This window comes from Podarcis vaucheri (genome assembly GCF_965113315.1).
Source record: "Podarcis vaucheri genome assembly, chromosome: 9".
Classification (NCBI taxonomy): domain Eukaryota; kingdom Metazoa; phylum Chordata; class Lepidosauria; order Squamata; family Lacertidae; genus Podarcis; species Podarcis vaucheri.
Genome location: NC_138767.1, coordinates 13,820,269 through 13,837,797, shown reverse-complemented (window position 1 = coordinate 13,837,797; position 17,529 = coordinate 13,820,269). Strand labels below are relative to the sequence as shown.

Sequence of the window (17,529 nt, the reverse complement as noted above, 5' to 3'; positions counted from 1 at the left end):
AGGTTGGCAACCATCGAGGCGGCGCCATTAAAGTGCGAGAAAGGAGGGGAAACGCCAGCAGCCCGCGCTTGGCACGTCGCCGCCGTCGCGGTTTTCGTCGCGGTCGGGCAGCGCAGCCCCTACTGACTCCTCTCCCCCCCCCCCGCGCCTCGCAGGATCCCGCCTTCTTCTTCTCTTCTCCCCCCCCCCAACAAACCTTCGGTGACGCTCCTCTCTCCCTTTTCCTGCGAGACCAGCCGGCCGAGGCACCATGTCGGAGCAGTCGTTGGCCGGAGATGCCGCTGCCGCGGAGGCTTCGGAGCAGGCCGAGCAGCCTGAAGGGGCCTCGGGCAACGGAGGCGGTGGCGGCGGCGGCGGCGCCGAAGGAGGTGGCGGCGGAGGAGGAGGCGGCGGCGGCACAGGAGAATCGGAGGGAGCGAAAATCGACGCGAGCAAAAACGAGGAGGATGAAGGGTAGGCGAGCGGGTGGAGGAGGAGGAGAACGACGGTGGGCCTCATCCCGCCTCGCGTTGACCCGCCTGCTTACTCCCGAGTCGGGAGAAACGTAACCGGCGGCGTTATTTCCTAGGGGAACCTCCTTTTCCCCTCCCCAAAATTGGTTCTGCTGCCCCCTCAGTGGTGCTTCGCTTCCCCTCCCCCTCCCCGGGTAGTGTTAGGATGGAGAGGCGCGAGTCCTCCGGGGAGGAAGGAAACGGGGGTCGTGGACGCGGATCTGGTGCTTTTACCTGATGGCTTCCAGGTCTAAGCGGGCGAGCGGCGCTCCTGCGCCTCGGGCGACTTCCGAGGAGCAGCTGCCTGTTGCAAGAGCGATCTCTTCGTTTCGCAGCCTTACTTTGGTCCGGAGACGGGCGGGTGGGGGTGGGTTTCTGGTTTTATGGCCCTCGAGACCTTGCCCGTAGGGTCTGCGTTAGCGAACCCCGCGTGGCTTCTTTTTTTATATATAAAGAAAGAGTGGCCCCCGTTTGCTTCGGCAGCCCTGCCGACTTTGTAAGGGAGAAGAGTTGGAAGTCACTCTCGGGTTGCAACGGAGCAAAATGCATCTAACGCAGAGGGGGGCTGCATGGTGCGAAAGTGGATGCTCCGGTGTGCATGGCCTGGGCGCTATAAAAAATGCACTAAAACCGCCGTCTAGAAGTGGCTGTCAAATGCAGACGATGGCTTATGAGCCCTGCTGGTTTTTGTTTGTTTGTTTTTAGCCCGGGATGCGTGAAAACAAAGAGTTGTGGCCTCGCAGAGAGTAGACGGTCACAAGGCTCATTGTTTTCGCTGCAGATGGACTTGCGCCGCTACCTCGCTAGAAATGGCGCGAGTGGAGCCCATTCTGTGCAAGTTTTCAGTTGTGTATATTGTGCAAAAGACAGTCATATAAGCTCATGCAAGAGCTTGGTACACATTCTGTAGCTTTCAAAACGTATGTGATGCTTTCCACTGAGCTCTCTTTTGTCCCGTCATGAAATCTACTTTTTACTTGGTGGTCCCATGGCATTGTCTTTATCTGTGTCTTGTGTTAGTGGCTGCAGAGATATGTGGAAATCCTGGGTGAAAAGCCCATCCCTACTGTTTATAATGAGGGTATCCACTATCTGGCCGAAGGTTGCATTGTCTTTCAGTGGATTAGGTTGGTCACCTAAGCAGCTTTCTTACTTTGAGACTTTTACAGTGTGGAAAGGATAACACTATGTTCCCTCAACTAATGTATATTGCATGTCTTATGTAATGCATGGGAGAAAATGGGAGAAAAACAGGATAGCTGAGCAGTATCCTTTTGTAGCATATACATAAGTAATTTACTCTGGTGATAGCCATTCATTCATTTGTACCTCCGAGCCTAGAGTTTTGTAACGTGGTTTACCGGGGGATGACTTTAAAGGGTTCCATTTATTAGCTTGTAAAATAAGAAGCAAAAGGTAGCCATGTTCCCCCATATGGTGGAAGAAACCTCTAAAATCCACAGTTGGGCAATATTTTTATTAGGACTAGCTAAAATGTAACAAAAATGTGGCAAGCTTTTTGGAGTTCTGGATTGCTTTAGCAAAACAACAACGTTATAATAAAACCACAACTTAAGAGACAACCAAATATATATATCACAGAACTAAGCAGCTGCCAAGTACATACTTTAAAGTGACCAACCGCAAAGCCAGATCTTTAAAACTGGGACAGAAGAAAAGCCTTAGCCAGATGCTGAAAAGACAGCAAGTTGGGTGCCAGGTGGCTTCCCTAGGGAGATTATTCCATAGTGTTGGGCTCAAAAATACTGCAGCTCTCCTGGCTGGGCTATGTTATTGAGATAGTGCTAGTTAAGGCATACTAAGTAACCTAAATCACTGGGACTCAGCATGATGGTCTATGCTGCTATTTTATGTGATAGGTAAAGGTAAAGGTACCCCTGCCCGTACGGGCCAGTCGTGTCCGACTCTAGGGTTGTACGCCCATCTCACTTAAGAGGCCGGGGGCCAGCGCTGTACGGAGACACTTCCAGGTCACGTGGCCAGCGTGACGAAGCTGCTCTGGCGAGCTGGCACCAGCGCAGCGCACGGAAACGCCGTTTACCTTCCCGCTAGAAAGCGGTACCTATTTATCTACTTGCACTTAGGGGTGCTTTCGAACTGCTAGGTGGGCAGGAGCTGGGACCGAAAGACGGGAGCTCACCCCGCCGCGGGGATTCGAACCGCTGACCATTCGATCGGCAAGCCCTAGGCGCTGAGGTTTTACCCACAGCGCCACCCACGTCCCTATTTTATGTGATACTAAGTTCAAATATGAGCATCCATTTGTTATTAGCATTAAGCCTGGGCTGTTGAGACTGTCCCTCAACTGTGGAGCACTCTTACCTTTGAAACTAATCAAATGATGGTTCCTGTTTTATACAATACTGAATGAGTGCTACTGAGAACCATAATAATAATAATAATAATAATAATAATAATAATAATAATAAATTTTATTATTTATACGCCACCTGTCTGGAAGGCTTACAACATATCTAAAACCATGACAAAAACATCAATCCTTAAAAACTTCCCTAAACAGGACTGCCTTCAGATGTCTTCTAAAAGTCAGGTAGTTGTTAACCTTGACATCTGAAGGGAGGGCATTCCACAGGAAGGGGGCCACTACCGAGAAGGCCCTCTGCTTGGTTCCCTGTAACTTTTACTTCTCGCAGTGAGGGAACCAGCAGAAGACCCTCTGAGGAGAACCTCAGTGCCCAAGCTGAGCGATGGGAGTGGAGCTGCAGGGTTAACCACTTGTGTTAAAGCTGTGTTCACATAGGTTGAACCAATTCCTTTCTGGGTAACTGTTTTACTGCCATAATATATAAAGCAGGCCGTAGCCGGCTTTTGAGCATCTGTACATGTGAGTAGTTTTTTTTTAAATGGGCTTTGCTCACAGTCTTTGGAAAGAATTGTAACCCCATATTTATGCCTCTTGCCTTCTTTGGTCCTAAAATGCTGTCTTGGCATGACTTAATTAGCAGGAATAATTTCTTCCTATACTTGTGAAATCTTTTCATTTCTGGCCTTGCCTAATACAGTAGTAAAGAATGTAATATGTCTACAAGATGATCCTAGGACATTCCTGCACTGCTAGTAATCTTGTTTTCTGTGTGATAAAGATAGCAGATGTGCAACTGGATTGCAGTTTCATTTTGTACTGAAGTGCTCTGAATCTGTGAAACTCATTTATGCTCTAAACCTGAAATGGGTTAACAGTCAGAACTTCCAGAAGGGAACTCTGAAAATTGTAATACTTTTAAAGATGCTCAGTGTTGGATTCATTAGACCAGTGTTTCTCAAACTTAGGTCCCCAGCTGTTGTTGGACTACAACTCACCATTCCTGACCACTGGTCCTGCTAACTAGGAATGATGGGAGTTGTAGTCCAGTATAAGCTGGGCACCCAAGTTTGAGAAACACTGCATTAGGCATTCCGTTGTCTACTAGATTACAATTATTGGACTTCTTGCATGGAAACTGTAACAGTTAAACCTGTAGGAGTTTGCATTCCAGGTGTGGTTCTCTAATGCACCAATATCTTCAGTAAGCAGGGAGGCCTGCACCACAACATTATCAGTAAAGGCAGCTGTTCAAATAGTACATTTGAGTTGTATCTTCCACTTGGAGTGCTCAGAGCACCATAGAACAAACCAAACTTGTAAGTATCCATTCACTTGGTGTGTTCTTAATAATCCTGTGCAGGTGACAAGACAGGAAAGACCTTGACAGTTCAGTTCAGTTACTGAGCATGAACAGCCCAATACAAATTACTGAGCATGAACAGCCCAATACAAAGGTTGTATACTAGCAACCTCTGTCAAATTATTTGCAAGATTGTAACAAACATATGCCAAATTAGTTTTTTTAATACAATCATTAAAAAGATGGGGGGGGGGGAGCTGGTAAGTTTGTCTTCCACATTCACTTACATACCTGTCTTCAAATTTATTTATTTTTGCATGAGCCTATCTTGAAAATAGCTTCAGGGAGGCCAAATGGCCAAAATATTGGGAAATTTTGGAACAAGATGGAGATAGAATAAAATTGCAGAGCTTTGAAAAATTGAAAAACAAAGTGCGAGATTGGCTCCATTATTACCAAATAATGGAGGCATACAATTTGGACAAAAAAGTTGGTTTCCAGGTGGAAAAATCAAAATTGGAAACAGAATTATTAGACCCAAAAATTAAGAATTTGTCAAGAATGTATAACTTGCTGTTGAAATGGAATACTCAGGATGAAATGGTGAAATCAGCTATGATTAAATGGGCAAAAGATGTTGGACATAACATAATGATGGCTGGCTGGGAACAGTTATGGACCACAGGTATGAAATTCACGGCATGTAATGCCTTAAGAGAAAACTTAATGAAAATGATTTATAGGTGGTACATGACACCAGTCAAGCTTGCAAAAATCTACCATTTGCCCGAGAATAAATGTTGGAAATGTAATGAGACTGAAGGTACATTCTTTCACCTATGGTGGACATGCCCAAGGATTAAGACATTCTGGGAGATGATTTATAACAAAATGAAAAAGGTATTCAAATATACCTTCCTGAAGAAACCAGAGGCCTTTCTCCTGGGCATGGTCGGCCAATTGGTGCCAAAGAAGGATGGAACTTTTTTTTATGTATGCAACAACAGCAGCAAGAATACTCATCGCGAAGTATTGGAAGACACAAGATTTACCCACCTAGGAAGAATGGCAGATGAAGTTGATGGACTACTGTATTTTTTGCTCTATAAGACTCACTTTTTCCCTCCTAAAAAGTAAGGGGAAATGTGTGTGAGTCTTATGGAGCGAATGCAGGCCGCGCAGCTATCCCAGAAGCCAGAACAGTAAGAGGGATTGCTGCTTTCACTGCGCAGTGATCCCTCTTGCTGTTCTGGCTTCTGAGATTCAGAATATTATTTTTCTTGTTTTCCTCCTCCAAAAACTAGGTGCGTCTTGTGGTCTGGTGCGTCTTATAGAGTGAAAAATACGGTATATGGAATTGGTGGAAGTGACTGGTAGAATCTGAGACCAGGGAGAAGAGTTGGTGGAAGAAGACTGGAAAAAGTTTAAAGACTATTTATAGAAATACTGTAAAATTAATGAATGTTAGAAGAATGTTGGAATGAAGATATATGGCTTTAGTAGAAATGTTATAAGGAATTAAGTATAAATAGATTAATAGAATATTAAAGGGGAAAAATAAGGTCAGAATGTTAAGATAATTTTAGGATAGAAAACAGAGGAAGATGGAAAGGAATTGCTGAAATAATTAACGGAAGTGGAATACAAAAAGGGAGGTGTGAGGAGGTCGCTGAAATAAGTGAATGAAAGATAAGATATTGAAATTATTTGATGTGTTTTAAATTGCTTTTGTTTTGTTAGTTTTATGTGTTAGTGTTTTGTGTTAGTGTTAGTGTTATGTAGTGTTATTGTATTGTATTGTCTATTCTTTTTTTGTTTTTTGTAGTGTTTAAATTGTTGGAAAAGCAATAAATATTTTTTAAAAAAATATATATCTTGAAAATAGCTTCAGGAAGCCTGCAGTTCTTATGATTTCTCTTATTGCTCTTAGTTAGCGCTCAGCCTTCCGCGGAGGTGGTTCTTTTTACGTAAAAGTTGCAGCTCAAAGATGGGATGTTACTTCTAGCAGCAACCCATATTGCATCACATGGTGTTTCAGGCACAGCTGCAGTTAAAAGGTGCAGCCTTAAGATAAGGAAATCCCTGACTGAATGCAAGGTGGTGAAGGGACAGCCTCCTGAACAAAAGTTAGTATGTGCCTTTTCCCGGTACAGTTACAACACTGGGAGTTGGTCAGTGGGCTGTCCCCCCCCCCTTTCCCTGTTTTAATCTCAAAACAATTTAGGCTAACCCTTCCCCCAAAGCTCTGACTTACTTAAGTATTATTCACTGTTCATTCTGTGGGGAGTGGTGGACATGTCTCGACCTCTTTGCTTGGAAGTAGCTCCTGGGTTACATACTTGATTTGGGAGAGGTCTGTCATCATTGATAGCAGTGCTGTCTTGTGTGAAAATCATTGTAATCACAAAGCTAGTTCATACAGGACTTCTGCAGCTTTGACTGTCATATATGTGCACTTCATTGCTTTTATACCATACAAACAGTCATGGGGTTGGATCCAGGCTGCCCATTAGTGGAAGGGTTGGGGTTAACTTTACTAATTCCTCCTTTCCTTTCTGCAGTTCCCACACCCTTCCCCTGAGATCTGTTCCCGAGGGAGGGGCCTCTGGAATAGCATTGAGTGTTGATTTGGAGGCTTAAGAGGGAATTGGTGAAACTTTCCTCCCCCCTTTCCCTTCCTCTAGCAGGAGCATCCACTGCAATCCACTGGGTTGCAGAAGTATATTCACTCACAAATTAGCAGAACTGGAACTAACACATCATTAGGATTCTTGATGCTTGGTGTAAAGCTTTTATTGTTGGCGTTCTGCATTTTAGGCAACTGGTTTGTATTTGCACTAGCCTGTAAGAAACCCAAGCAGTTCACAACAGAACAATAGAATCAGCCAGCTTTGGATGTGAAATTTAAGCGGCACCACTGGTCTCCGACCGCAATAAATTATCTATCTATCTTAGTAGCACCAGCCAGTTTATGTGGTTACTTCCATGTCAAAATGGCAGCGCTATATGTTTAAGTAATGTTCTAGCTATTAGAAGTACCTTGGGCTGCTGAGATGGGTGTTACCTTGGGATATGCTGGGATGGTAAAGGGGAGTAGGGTTTTGCTTTTACCGTAGCATTCTTGTTGCAATTCTGATTAGTTTCAGTAGTGTATTCATTATAAAAGGGGTGTGTAGCCCCTTTTCAGATGGCTTGCCAGTTGTCCCCCACACTGCTTGTTTTGGCAGGTACCTAGGTCTATGGGTGTGAGAGAACGGCAGGCATTGTTTTGGGGCGGGTTATCTAATGGCTATTCACATTGCTCTGCTACTGTTCTAGCAAAGTCCATTAAAGTCTGAACATCTGAACGTTTGTTTTCTTCTGCAGGAAAATGTTTATCGGTGGCCTCAGCTGGGATACTACAAAGAAGGATCTTAAGGATTACTTCACGAAATTTGGTGAAGTTGTAGACTGCACCCTGAAGTTAGACCCAATTACAGGGCGGTCCAGAGGCTTTGGCTTTGTGCTGTTCAAGGAAGCTGAGAGCGTAGACAAGGTACGTGTTCAAGACGCTTTGTCATTGTTGCAGGAATTCAGAAAAGATCTATGCTAGTTCTTGCTGAGTATCCAAGGAAATATAGTTTAAGATGCCATGTTTTTTATGTTTTATTTTTTTACAGGTCATGGATCAGAAAGAACACAAGCTGAATGGAAAAGTGATTGATCCCAAAAGAGCAAAAGCGATGAAAACAAAAGAACCAGTTAAAAAGATTTTTGTTGGTGGGCTATCTCCAGATACGCCTGAGGAGAAAATAAGGGAATATTTTGGAGGTTTTGGCGAGGTAAGTCACCTGCCCTGTCTGTTTATATTGAGTTAGTTTGGTAATTCCCCTACCTCCAGAACTGCTCAGAGTGGCTGATAGAATCTCCTGAGCAACTTTAGGGTATGTATAGCAGTGGGGAAGGGAAATAGACACTGTTAGATACCACTCATACTTATTCACAACTTCCCCCAAAATATTTTTTGGAAAACAGTTTACTGACGAAAATGGGGCGAGGATTTTTTTGGGGGGAGGGCAGAATTATTTCATCGCTGTAGGGCAAGTTTGACCCCCTGTTCAAATGCAGCCGTTGGGAATAATGAAACTCATGACAGTTGGCACACCTAGGAGATCTCTGCTTGGTATTCCTTACAGAAGCAGCTCTGAGAAAAGGTCCAGCTACCCAATAAGAAAGCTGTCCCTTCGTGGTACTTTTAATCTCTTGTTTGCATGTAATTTTTGCGGTGCTACTTTTGGTTCTTTGTTGTCTCCACATTCTTGCTACCAGTTTCTATCCTGGCCTCAGTTTGAGGACATAGACATTTAGTTCATCCCTAAGAACTATCCTAAACCAGGTGCTTATTGGCTCCTATTGACTTCCCCCTACGAATCAGTTTAAAAGCTGTGTTGTGCTGTTCTGGATGTTACAGTTGTATTGGGGCTAATTTGTTTCCAGAGCAGTAGGGTACTACCAGCTTCACTGAAATCAATGTAAGGCTTGCCCTGAGTTCAGCAGGATGTGGAGTGCACTGTTTATTATTGTTTCAGAACAAAACCACTGCCTAATTGACCCAGCCAATAAAAGTTCAAATTAAATATTAGAGTAGTAATATCCATAAGACAAACTGGTTGAAATTTTTCAGTTGCAGGCCAATTTCTTTTGAGAGCCTGAGATTTGATATGTGTCAGGGGTTCAGGGGCAGAGGCACATGGGAGGCAGGAGAGGGAGGACGATTGGGCGGAGCCCGAGGACAGCGAGGAGGAGGAGGACTGTGGCCCAAGGGACTCCATGAGCTTTTCCAGCGAACCGGGGGATTCCCAGGAGGGGGCGCCTGTAGCCAGGGCAAGAGGAGCCCCAGGGGGGGACTCATCAGGGGGAAAGAGCCAACAGGGAATCCCGAAGCAGCAGCTGGAGATCAGGGCCGGCTTCCCCTCCAGAGCGTAGCGAAGGGGGGGGGTAGTTCCAGTGTGTCAGGAGAAGCAGCTCCGTCGGCTGGAACGGAGGAGTGGTCAGAACAAGCCACTCTTCCGGAAGGGGAGGGGAGCAGTGAGAGGAGTGACGTAACGATCACGAGAAAGGTTGGAAACTGGGCGCGCGCGCCAAGTTCAAATGTGCAAGCGCGCGGGGAAACGGAGAGCCCGGGGGAGGAGCCAGGTCCCAAAGCCCGCAGGAGGGAGGGAGAGCCATCGGGAGATTCAGCGTCAGAGGAATCCAGGAGGGGCGGAACTCCAGCGGGCAGAAAGACCCTGCGGAAAAGGAAAGACAGGAGGAGGTGGAGCAAAGCAAGCATCTTAAACTGGTGTAGGGGAGGGACTAATTCAGAGGGGACTTCTACGGTCTAAGCTTACAGACGTACGGCTGCGCGCCACTACTGTGGAACAACTAATGGACTTCAATATAGACCTTTGTATATAAAGAGAAACTGGCGTTGGTCCTTTGTGAGCTGGGACCTGAGGCAGCCGTGACAATATGTATTCAAAATTCTACTGCAGGCATTTTTCTCTAATGGTTATATTGGCTCTGAACAATTTAATGTTTCTGCAATTAACATAGTTTTCTTTCAGTAATTTAGTAATCCATTGTGGGGCGGGGTTACCTCTGGGCACTTTCCTGGGTGCAGAGGCTTATTTCAAACATTGCAGCAAACCATGAGCAAGGAAACCTACCGTGACTTAGTATGATGTGTGAATGGACAAATCATAGTCATACACTCTGAAGGCCATTTTGCCCAGAGACTTGGGTCTTGAGCAGGAAAATGGCTGTAAATAATGGCTTCCCTTCACTTCAGTTAAGACTATGGTTTGGTTTCTAATTTATGGTTCATACCATCATTGATGGTGATGTTTCAATTTCAGCTGACTACTTGCATCCTGACTACTTGCACCCTCTATTGTTTTTATTTAATATAAATTTTGAAACAACGCTCTTTGTGTGCTTTTAGCTATAAGCTGTTCAAAATGCATACTTTTGTGTCATCTGTGTATCTCTTGATCAGGTGGAATCGATAGAACTTCCCATGGACAACAAAACTAACAAGCGTCGTGGTTTTTGCTTCATTACTTTCAAAGAAGAAGATCCAGTGAAGAAAATTATGGAGAAAAAATACCACAACGTTGGTCTCAGTAAAGTATGTTTCAAGCTATGATTCCAAAGCACCTCCTCTTTAGAAAGAGAATCCTGGTTTTGCTTGGTCAATAACAGCCAGTTATTATCAAGACAGAAGAGTTGACAAGAAAACACAAAGGGAGGAGTCACTGTTGGATGTTAGGGGTGAAACATTTGTTTAAAAGCATGCATGCACACACACAACTGTTAGAAATATTTTCAACTCTTCTGTTTTGAAAAAGCACCGCATTTTTCGCTCTATAAGATGCACCAGACCACAAGACGCACCTAGTTTTTGGAGGAGGAAAACAAGAAAAAAAAAAAAATTGAATCTCAGAAGCCAGAACACCAAGATTGAAAGCAGTGATCCCTCTTGCTGTTCTGGCTTCTGGGATAGCTGCGCAGCCTGCATTCGCTCCATAAGACGCACACACATTTCCCCTTACTTCTTAGGAGGGAAAAAGTGAGTCTTATAGAGCAAAAAATACAGTACTTTGAAATCATCGCTATGTACTTGATATAGAGCTTAGTTGTCCAAGTGCTGGTCTTTATGTAGTTGACGACACCATCCATACAGAAGGAGGGCGGTATATTAGCAGGCTTGAGGTGAACCCCAAAGGCTTGCAGGAATGCACACTTCTTGCGAGAGGAAGGGGGAATCTGAAAACAGCCCAGTGAGGACTGGGCATGGGATATTGACTGTGCTGAGGCCTTTTGTAGGGCAGGGCAAAGGGTGGGACAGAACCTAGAAAGCCAACTGCTTGTGACATTACGCTGGGAGTGGATAACTGTATGTGGCCAGTGGGCCACACCCTTAATTCTTTTGGGCCAATGTCAGTGGGTGGGCTGGGATACCCGCTTGTCACGGTTCAAAGGGGCTGCACCAAACGCTTTGCAGGTGCGCTATCAGCGTAAGCCTACCTTCAGAGGGGTTTGTTTGTTCATTTCAGTTGGTGCTGGTAGTGGGAGGTAATTTGAAGGTCCTTATTGCTCCTTTATATGGGACACGGGTGGCGCTGTGGTCTAAACCACAGAGCCTAGGGCTTGCCGATCAGAAGGTCGGCAGTTTGCATCCTCACGACGGGGTGAGCTCCCATTGCTCGGTCCCTGCTCCTGCTTACCTAGCAGTTCGAAAGCACGTCAAAGTGCAAGTAGATAAAGAGGTACCACTCCGGCAGGAAGGGAAGCGGCGTTTCCGTGCGCTGCTCTGATTCGCCAGAAGTGGCTTAGTCATGCTGGCCACATGACCCGGAAGCTGTATGCCGGCTCCCTTGGCCAATAAAGTGAGATGAGCGCCGCAACCCCAGAGTCGTCTGTGACTGGACCTAACGGTCAGGGGCCCCTTTACCTTTTATTACTCCTTTATAGCTGCGTCTTTCCCTGTCCCACACAGGTGGGGCATGGTATTGTGAAAATGGCCTCTCAAGCCAAATTGGGAGTAATTAGGCCCTTGAGCCAGAGGTTCCCTACCCCTGGATTACACCATTCAGTGTAACATTGCAAGCATTTAAACTTCAGTTTATGCTGGGTAGTTCATAATTTTGGAAACAGTATTTACTTCTTCTAAAAGAGCAATCCCTCTTCTGCCAGTGACTGGTAGATAGGCTTATTTGGAGCTTGTAACTTCCTACTAAAATGACATAGTTTCCAAAACTAAAACTAAGTTGTCGCTTACCAGCAAAGATTTTGCTGGTTAAAAAGATTAAGTTAAAGCTCCTGAATGTTGAGCAGCGCCTTTATACCTCTTCAAAGCTCAATTCTTACTAGTGTTTTTGTGAAAATGAAGATTTAACACTTACCGTATTTTTTGCACCATAACACTCACTTTTTTTCCTCCTAAAAAGTAAGGGGAAATGTCTGTGCGTGTTATGGAGGGAATGCCTACGGGTGGCATGCCTACGGATTTTCCTCCTCTAAAAACTACGTGTGTGTTATGGTCAGGTGTGTGTTATAGAGCGAAAAATACGGTAACTATAATATAGCTGCAGTTTTTACCTGCTGTAAGTTTTGTTTAACTGGAGGTGCCAACTAATTCCTTAAATTGCATTGTTATTTTTGATGAATTTAGTAGTGTTAAAGTAAATGGGCATTGAACCTGAAAGAGCTGCCCACTTGCACTTTGCAGAAATAACTATTACTTATCATTCTTTCAGTGTGAAATAAAAGTAGCGATGTCAAAAGAACAGTATCAGCAGCAGCAGCAGTGGGGAACACGAGGGGGATTTGCTGGAAGAGCTCGTGGCCGAGGTGGAGGTAAATTTTTTATTTAACTGGCACTGATACTTAATTCCAGTACCTGCTCGAAGATCTGTTCTCTCTAGTGCATGTTTTTCAGCTTTCTGTTTTAAAAATTCCCCAAGCATCTCTGTGAACTCAGTGCGCCTACCTGATCTACAGCGCCTGGCCCTAGGCATTGAATCTTTTTAGATTAACTGACGGTCCTTTTTAACAATTCAGGATTACAAGGAACCTGAGTGGTTGCTCACAGAATAAAGTTATACTTCAACATAGTGGAAAGCTAGCTAACATAGCTTGGTGTTTGGCACAATGTAGCTGTTGCTGAACCATACATAACACCCAGTATCCTTAAAATTAAAATAATTTACTTCGAAATTCAGTTCACTGATTTCAGTGGAATTCCTTCCAATTAAGTGTGCATAATAGCACTTTATTTCAAAGACTTTAACATTGCCAAAAAGGCTTCCAGAGCAGCTTACAAAGATCAGTAGTAAGAGTAGCACGTAAGCCATGAGAAAGAAGGAGAAAAGCAAGTTCAGGCACCAGTTCTTACAGTGCAGTTCCTCCAGTGATCAGCTTAGTTCGAAACCTCCGGTAGCCTGACAACTGAGAAAGGCCCAAAAGCAGCTAGGGTCTCAGCAGAAGGGATGGAGTAGCCCAGGTGCCTTGTAGAGTTTAGGACTGTTCATTTTAGGCTATTCCCCCCCCTTCCCCCAATGACCATCTCTTACTTCTGTTGCAGGCCCCAGTCAAAGCTGGAACCCCGGATACAGTAATTATTGGAACCAGGGGTATGGTAACTATGGTGGATACAACAACCAAGGGTATGGTGGCTACGGAGGTTATGACTACACTGGCTACAACAACTATTACGGATATGGAGATTATAGCAGTAAGTGTAGAGATGGTTTATATTTTGCATACCAGGAAATGCTGTTGATTCGGGTGGTGGCTACCAAATCAGAATCCAGGGTACTTTCTTTCTAGTGTCCGAAAGGCAGAGCTGAGTAGCACTTTAATGGAAAATGCTAGGCTTCTGTTTTTAGCAGAGGAAATCTGTTTAAGTAATTTGAAAGGCGGACCATTTTGCTAACGGAACACTGCACTTGCGTTTTTGGAGTGCCCTTTTGGGAGCTGTCCTCGGGATACGTCTGCACTGCAGCCCTTCTGCAGCTCATTTGTTTTTTCCCTCCCTCGTTTTGTTCCTGTGTTGCTCTTTGGGCATTCACCTAAAACAGCCAAGGAACAGCAGAGGCGTGAGACAGCCTGGAGGAGAAAAAGGCAGGCTCAAGCCGAAAGCTAGTGCGCCTTCTCAGACAAAACTTTTAACTTGGAGCGTGGTAGACATTGTTCTTCACAACGCCTGCACACACATTCTCAGTGATCCTGGCAGAAAGCTACAATCTTTTAGATGACTTTCGGTGATAACAGTATTAATCAGGCATATAGTGAGTTCTGCCCAGTACCTAGTAATCAAGAAGTGGTATTGCTTTTGTTTTACATAGGCTTTCCATGATGGCACCAAGGTTGGACTTGTTGGTCTGCACTTAAATTCATACTGATTTGGCTTATTGACATCCAATGCCCTATTAAATGTATTTTAGGAGGGGGATTATTATTTTATGTTATGAACTGCCCTGAGATCTGCAGATGGGTGGTATACTACTACTACTACTACTAATAATAATAATAATAATAATAGTAATAAAGATTTTAGAGCCCCATGAGGTTGCAGATTAGTCTAATTACAAAAGAGGTCATATTCTTAAGGAAATTTTTTGTCATTAACTTGAAGTTGTTTGCGCTCCATCCTTCAAAACTGCTGGTGAGACTTGAACGTCCTTCGTTATTACTACCACCTTCTGAGAGGAGATTTGTTGGAGTACCCCCTTTTAACCTGACACTGGCTGCTTTTATTTTGGAGATCTTAGCTCCGCGGGAGCACATACATCCGGTGCTATATGAGCTGCACTGTCTCCTGGTGGAGTACAGGATCAGGTTTAAGGTTCTGGTTTTAACCTTTAAAGCCTTATACAGCCTAGGACACCTCGTACCTACGGCACTGCCTCTCCTGGTATGCCCCACGGAGGACCTTAAGGTCTGCAAATAATAACACCCTGAAGATCCCAGGCCCCAGGGAGATTAGGCTGGCCTCGACCAGAGCCAGAGCCTTTTCGGCTGTGGCCCCGGCCTGGTGGAACGCTCTCTCACAAGAGACCTGGGCCCTGCAGGATTTGACATCTTTTCGCAGGGCCTGCAAGACGGAGCTGTTCCACCAGGCCTTTGGTCGGGGTTCAGTCTGATTCTTTTCTTTCTGTATAAGAACAAGCATTAAAGAGGCCTCCTAGCCCGCTCACAGGTCCTTTATAAGACCAGTGGTAACAGTTGGCCCTGGAGAATATTAACCATTCTCAATTTTACCTGGGGACTGCCATCTGTCCAGATTTTAATTTGCTCTGAACTAATTTTAAGATGTATTTTAATTAATTGATTGCCTGTTTTTATGTTCTTGGGTTCTTTGTATACTGTGTTAGTTTTATGATGTTAGCCGCCCTGAGCCCGGCTCCGGCCAGGGAGGGCAGGGTACAAATAAAAATTTATTATTATTATTATTATTATTATAGAAGTCTTTAATGAATCACCTTGTTGGGCTGGTGAAGCTTGCATGGCCTGCTTCTGTAAAAGTAGTGGTTTGTCCCTATTTATCTTGGAATTGACAGGCATAAAAGAGGGCTCCGCTGTCATATGTGTGGTGCTAGCACTATGTGAAGAGCTTTCTTGAGGATCTAGCCTTTTACAAAATTAATAGATGGTCTTAAAGCTCAGTGGCCTCTTTAACTTCCGTGAGCCTTAAATTGCCTTTTCTCCTATTTAGATCAGCAGAGTGGCTATGGGAAGATATCTCGGCGAGGAGGTCATCAAAATAGCTACAAACCATACTAAATTATTCCATTGGCAGCCCACCCCAGACAGGTACGTCCCTCATTTGTAAGCTGCGCCGTAACTTTATACTTAATAGTAGCTGTTTTTGAGTACATTGCGTAAGATACTGTAATGATTGATGTTTTAAAATTTCGCAGCACCCAGAAGTGCTTACCGTAATGTAACGTAATGCCTTTGAAGATAAGTAACCCAGGCGCTCTTAAGCTTTTGCCTTTTGCCCTGTAAATTAACAAGTCAGTAAAGTTAACAGGTAAAGTACTGCTAATGGGTACAAATTAAGGAATTGCAGCGAAAACAGTATTGCCTACTAACTCTGATATTATACCTTGTTTGTACCCGCCAGCGGGAACTTCCTTGCAGGCCCTGTGTCGCGCTGACTTCCCGATTCTCACAGGCCCGCTCAATGCGGACAGGGTACGAGATGCTCACGCTCTCGAATGCTGCCGTTTGGTATGGTCTCTTCCAACATCCTGTATCAGCATTATAATAAAATGGATACTTCAAGCTTTGCCTTCACTTATTTCTTTGCTTGTAAAACTACTTGTAATGTAATTTTTAATGCATTTTTTACAGGCCCAGTAATGGTTAAATACGTCAGCTTTACTGAATAATTTTAACTGTTTGTTCTTCTAAGGATACAGCTTGTCTCTGGATTTTCCAGTCTTTAATTTTATATTTTATTAATCTATTTTAATGCTTGCTTTTCCCATTTTTATAGACGTTGTAGCAGTAATTGCAAGATGTTCTTGAGCTGAAGTCCTGTTGTGTCAACTCCTCTAACTTCTCAATATTATATACATATATATATATTACACGCACCTATTTATAGTATACCTATTTTAATAACCCTTTCTCCTTGTTGTATTTCTCTTAATGGACAAGTAGTGCTGTTTTAGCTGGCAATTATAAGTCTTTAACAGAAGTGTTTGGGCCAAAAATAGCCACTTGCTAAGCTACTACCGCTACTCAGTGGTGGTTGAGCATTAAAGGGTTTTGGGGAGATCCTTTACGGCATTTCGTGAATAAACAAGTATTTCTCGAGTAATTTCAGAGATGTGGAAAGACCCTTTTCCAAACAGTGGTGCACATGTGGATTTCCAGCTCATGGACTCTCCTGTTCAGCTTTAAAATAAAAAAAGCATATTTGATTAATGTTGATACAATATTTACATAGTGGGACATAGGGGTATCTAAACACTTTCTGTAACTTTGGCTAGAACTTGTGGCCTTCACAAACTGACCCCTCTTTCTTTCTCTCTAGGTGGACAAGCAGTATTCTCATTTGAAGATTCATTTTGAGGCGGCTCAGGCTGCCTGCTAATAGCAGTTCAAACTAAAATTTTTGTATCAAGTCCCTGAATTGGAAGTAAGATGTTGGTCCCTCTGAAGTTTGATTGCGTTCTCATTACAACAGAATTGCTTTCACCGTCTTTTTTTTTTTTGCTACGCTTAAGGATCAATTTGTTTTATGCCCACGCCCATTTTGTTCCCCAGTATTGTAGAACAAAAGTCTTGTGTTTAAAGCCCAGTGTGACAGTGTCATGACGTAGTAGTGTCTTACTGGTTTTTTAATAAATCTTTTTGTATAAATTGCACTCGCTTTTTCCCTCTTGGGAACAGGGAGGCTCTTGAGAGTTCTTTGAAGGTATTAAGCTGCTTATGCATCCATTTAGTAAAAATTCTGAGAGGACAACTGTGGCTGTACTTCACCAGTGGCTGGCAACTAATAACACAGCAACACATTTCCATAGCAAACAATTGTATTAGTAGTAGATAAGAGGGATTTAATGGATAGACAGGATCTAACATCCATCTTGCTTTTTCACCTTTGCGGAGCATCGCTAAGGCTTGCACAAATTCTGCTCCACTGCCTTGGAAGCTAGAAATCTGATCACTGTATTAAATGGCTTACAGTGGTTTTCAGATTACAGAAATGTTGCCCCGTTAACATGTGGACCCCAAGACACTAAGTGGCTGTGTTGATCATTTGTTAAGAGACTTTATGCTCGAGGAGTTTGGCAGTGACAATCTCCTTGCACCACTCTTGGCAGTTCGTATTTGTATTGTGCTTGAGTCAGTCATCC

The 17,529-nt window shown here is 44.0% G+C and overlaps 1 protein-coding gene across 4 annotated transcripts; it reads left to right on the top strand.

Moving 5' to 3' along the window:
• HNRNPD (heterogeneous nuclear ribonucleoprotein D) lies at positions 1-17,035 on the top strand. 4 transcript variants are annotated; one of them, XR_014223036.1, is made up of 9 exons: positions 1-453; positions 7,505-7,673; positions 7,798-7,959; positions 10,155-10,286; positions 12,418-12,517; positions 13,245-13,394; positions 15,378-15,475; positions 15,789-15,895; positions 16,707-17,035. XR_014223036.1 is itself a non-coding variant. In XM_082236630.1 (8 exons), exons 1-7 carry the CDS (start codon positions 251-253, stop codon positions 15,443-15,445), a joined length of 984 nt encoding a protein of 327 aa, XP_082092756.1. In that variant the 5' UTR covers positions 1-250; the 3' UTR covers positions 15,446-15,475; positions 15,789-15,949. The 4 variants fall into 4 exon arrangements, 2 of the variants coding, with proteins under 2 accessions (XP_082092756.1, XP_082092755.1); XM_082236630.1 differs by lacking the exon at positions 16,707-17,035 and having other exon boundaries at positions 15,789-15,949; XR_014223037.1 differs by having other exon boundaries at positions 2-453; positions 15,378-15,895.
• Positions 17,036-17,529: the final 494 nt, after the last annotated feature.

Bases quoted from the DNA above. Each gene is read 5' to 3' on its own strand.
- HNRNPD (XM_082236629.1), top strand. From the start codon at position 251: ATGTCGGAGCAGTCGTTGGCCGGAGATGCCGCTGCCGCGGAGGCTTCG. The intron at 454-7,504 runs GTAGGCGAGCGG...TTTCTTCTGCAG, and splicing joins AAAAACGAGGAGGATGAAGG to GAAAATGTTTATCGGTGGCC. The intron at 7,674-7,797 runs GTACGTGTTCAA...ATTTTTTTACAG, and splicing joins AAGCTGAGAGCGTAGACAAG to GTCATGGATCAGAAAGAACA.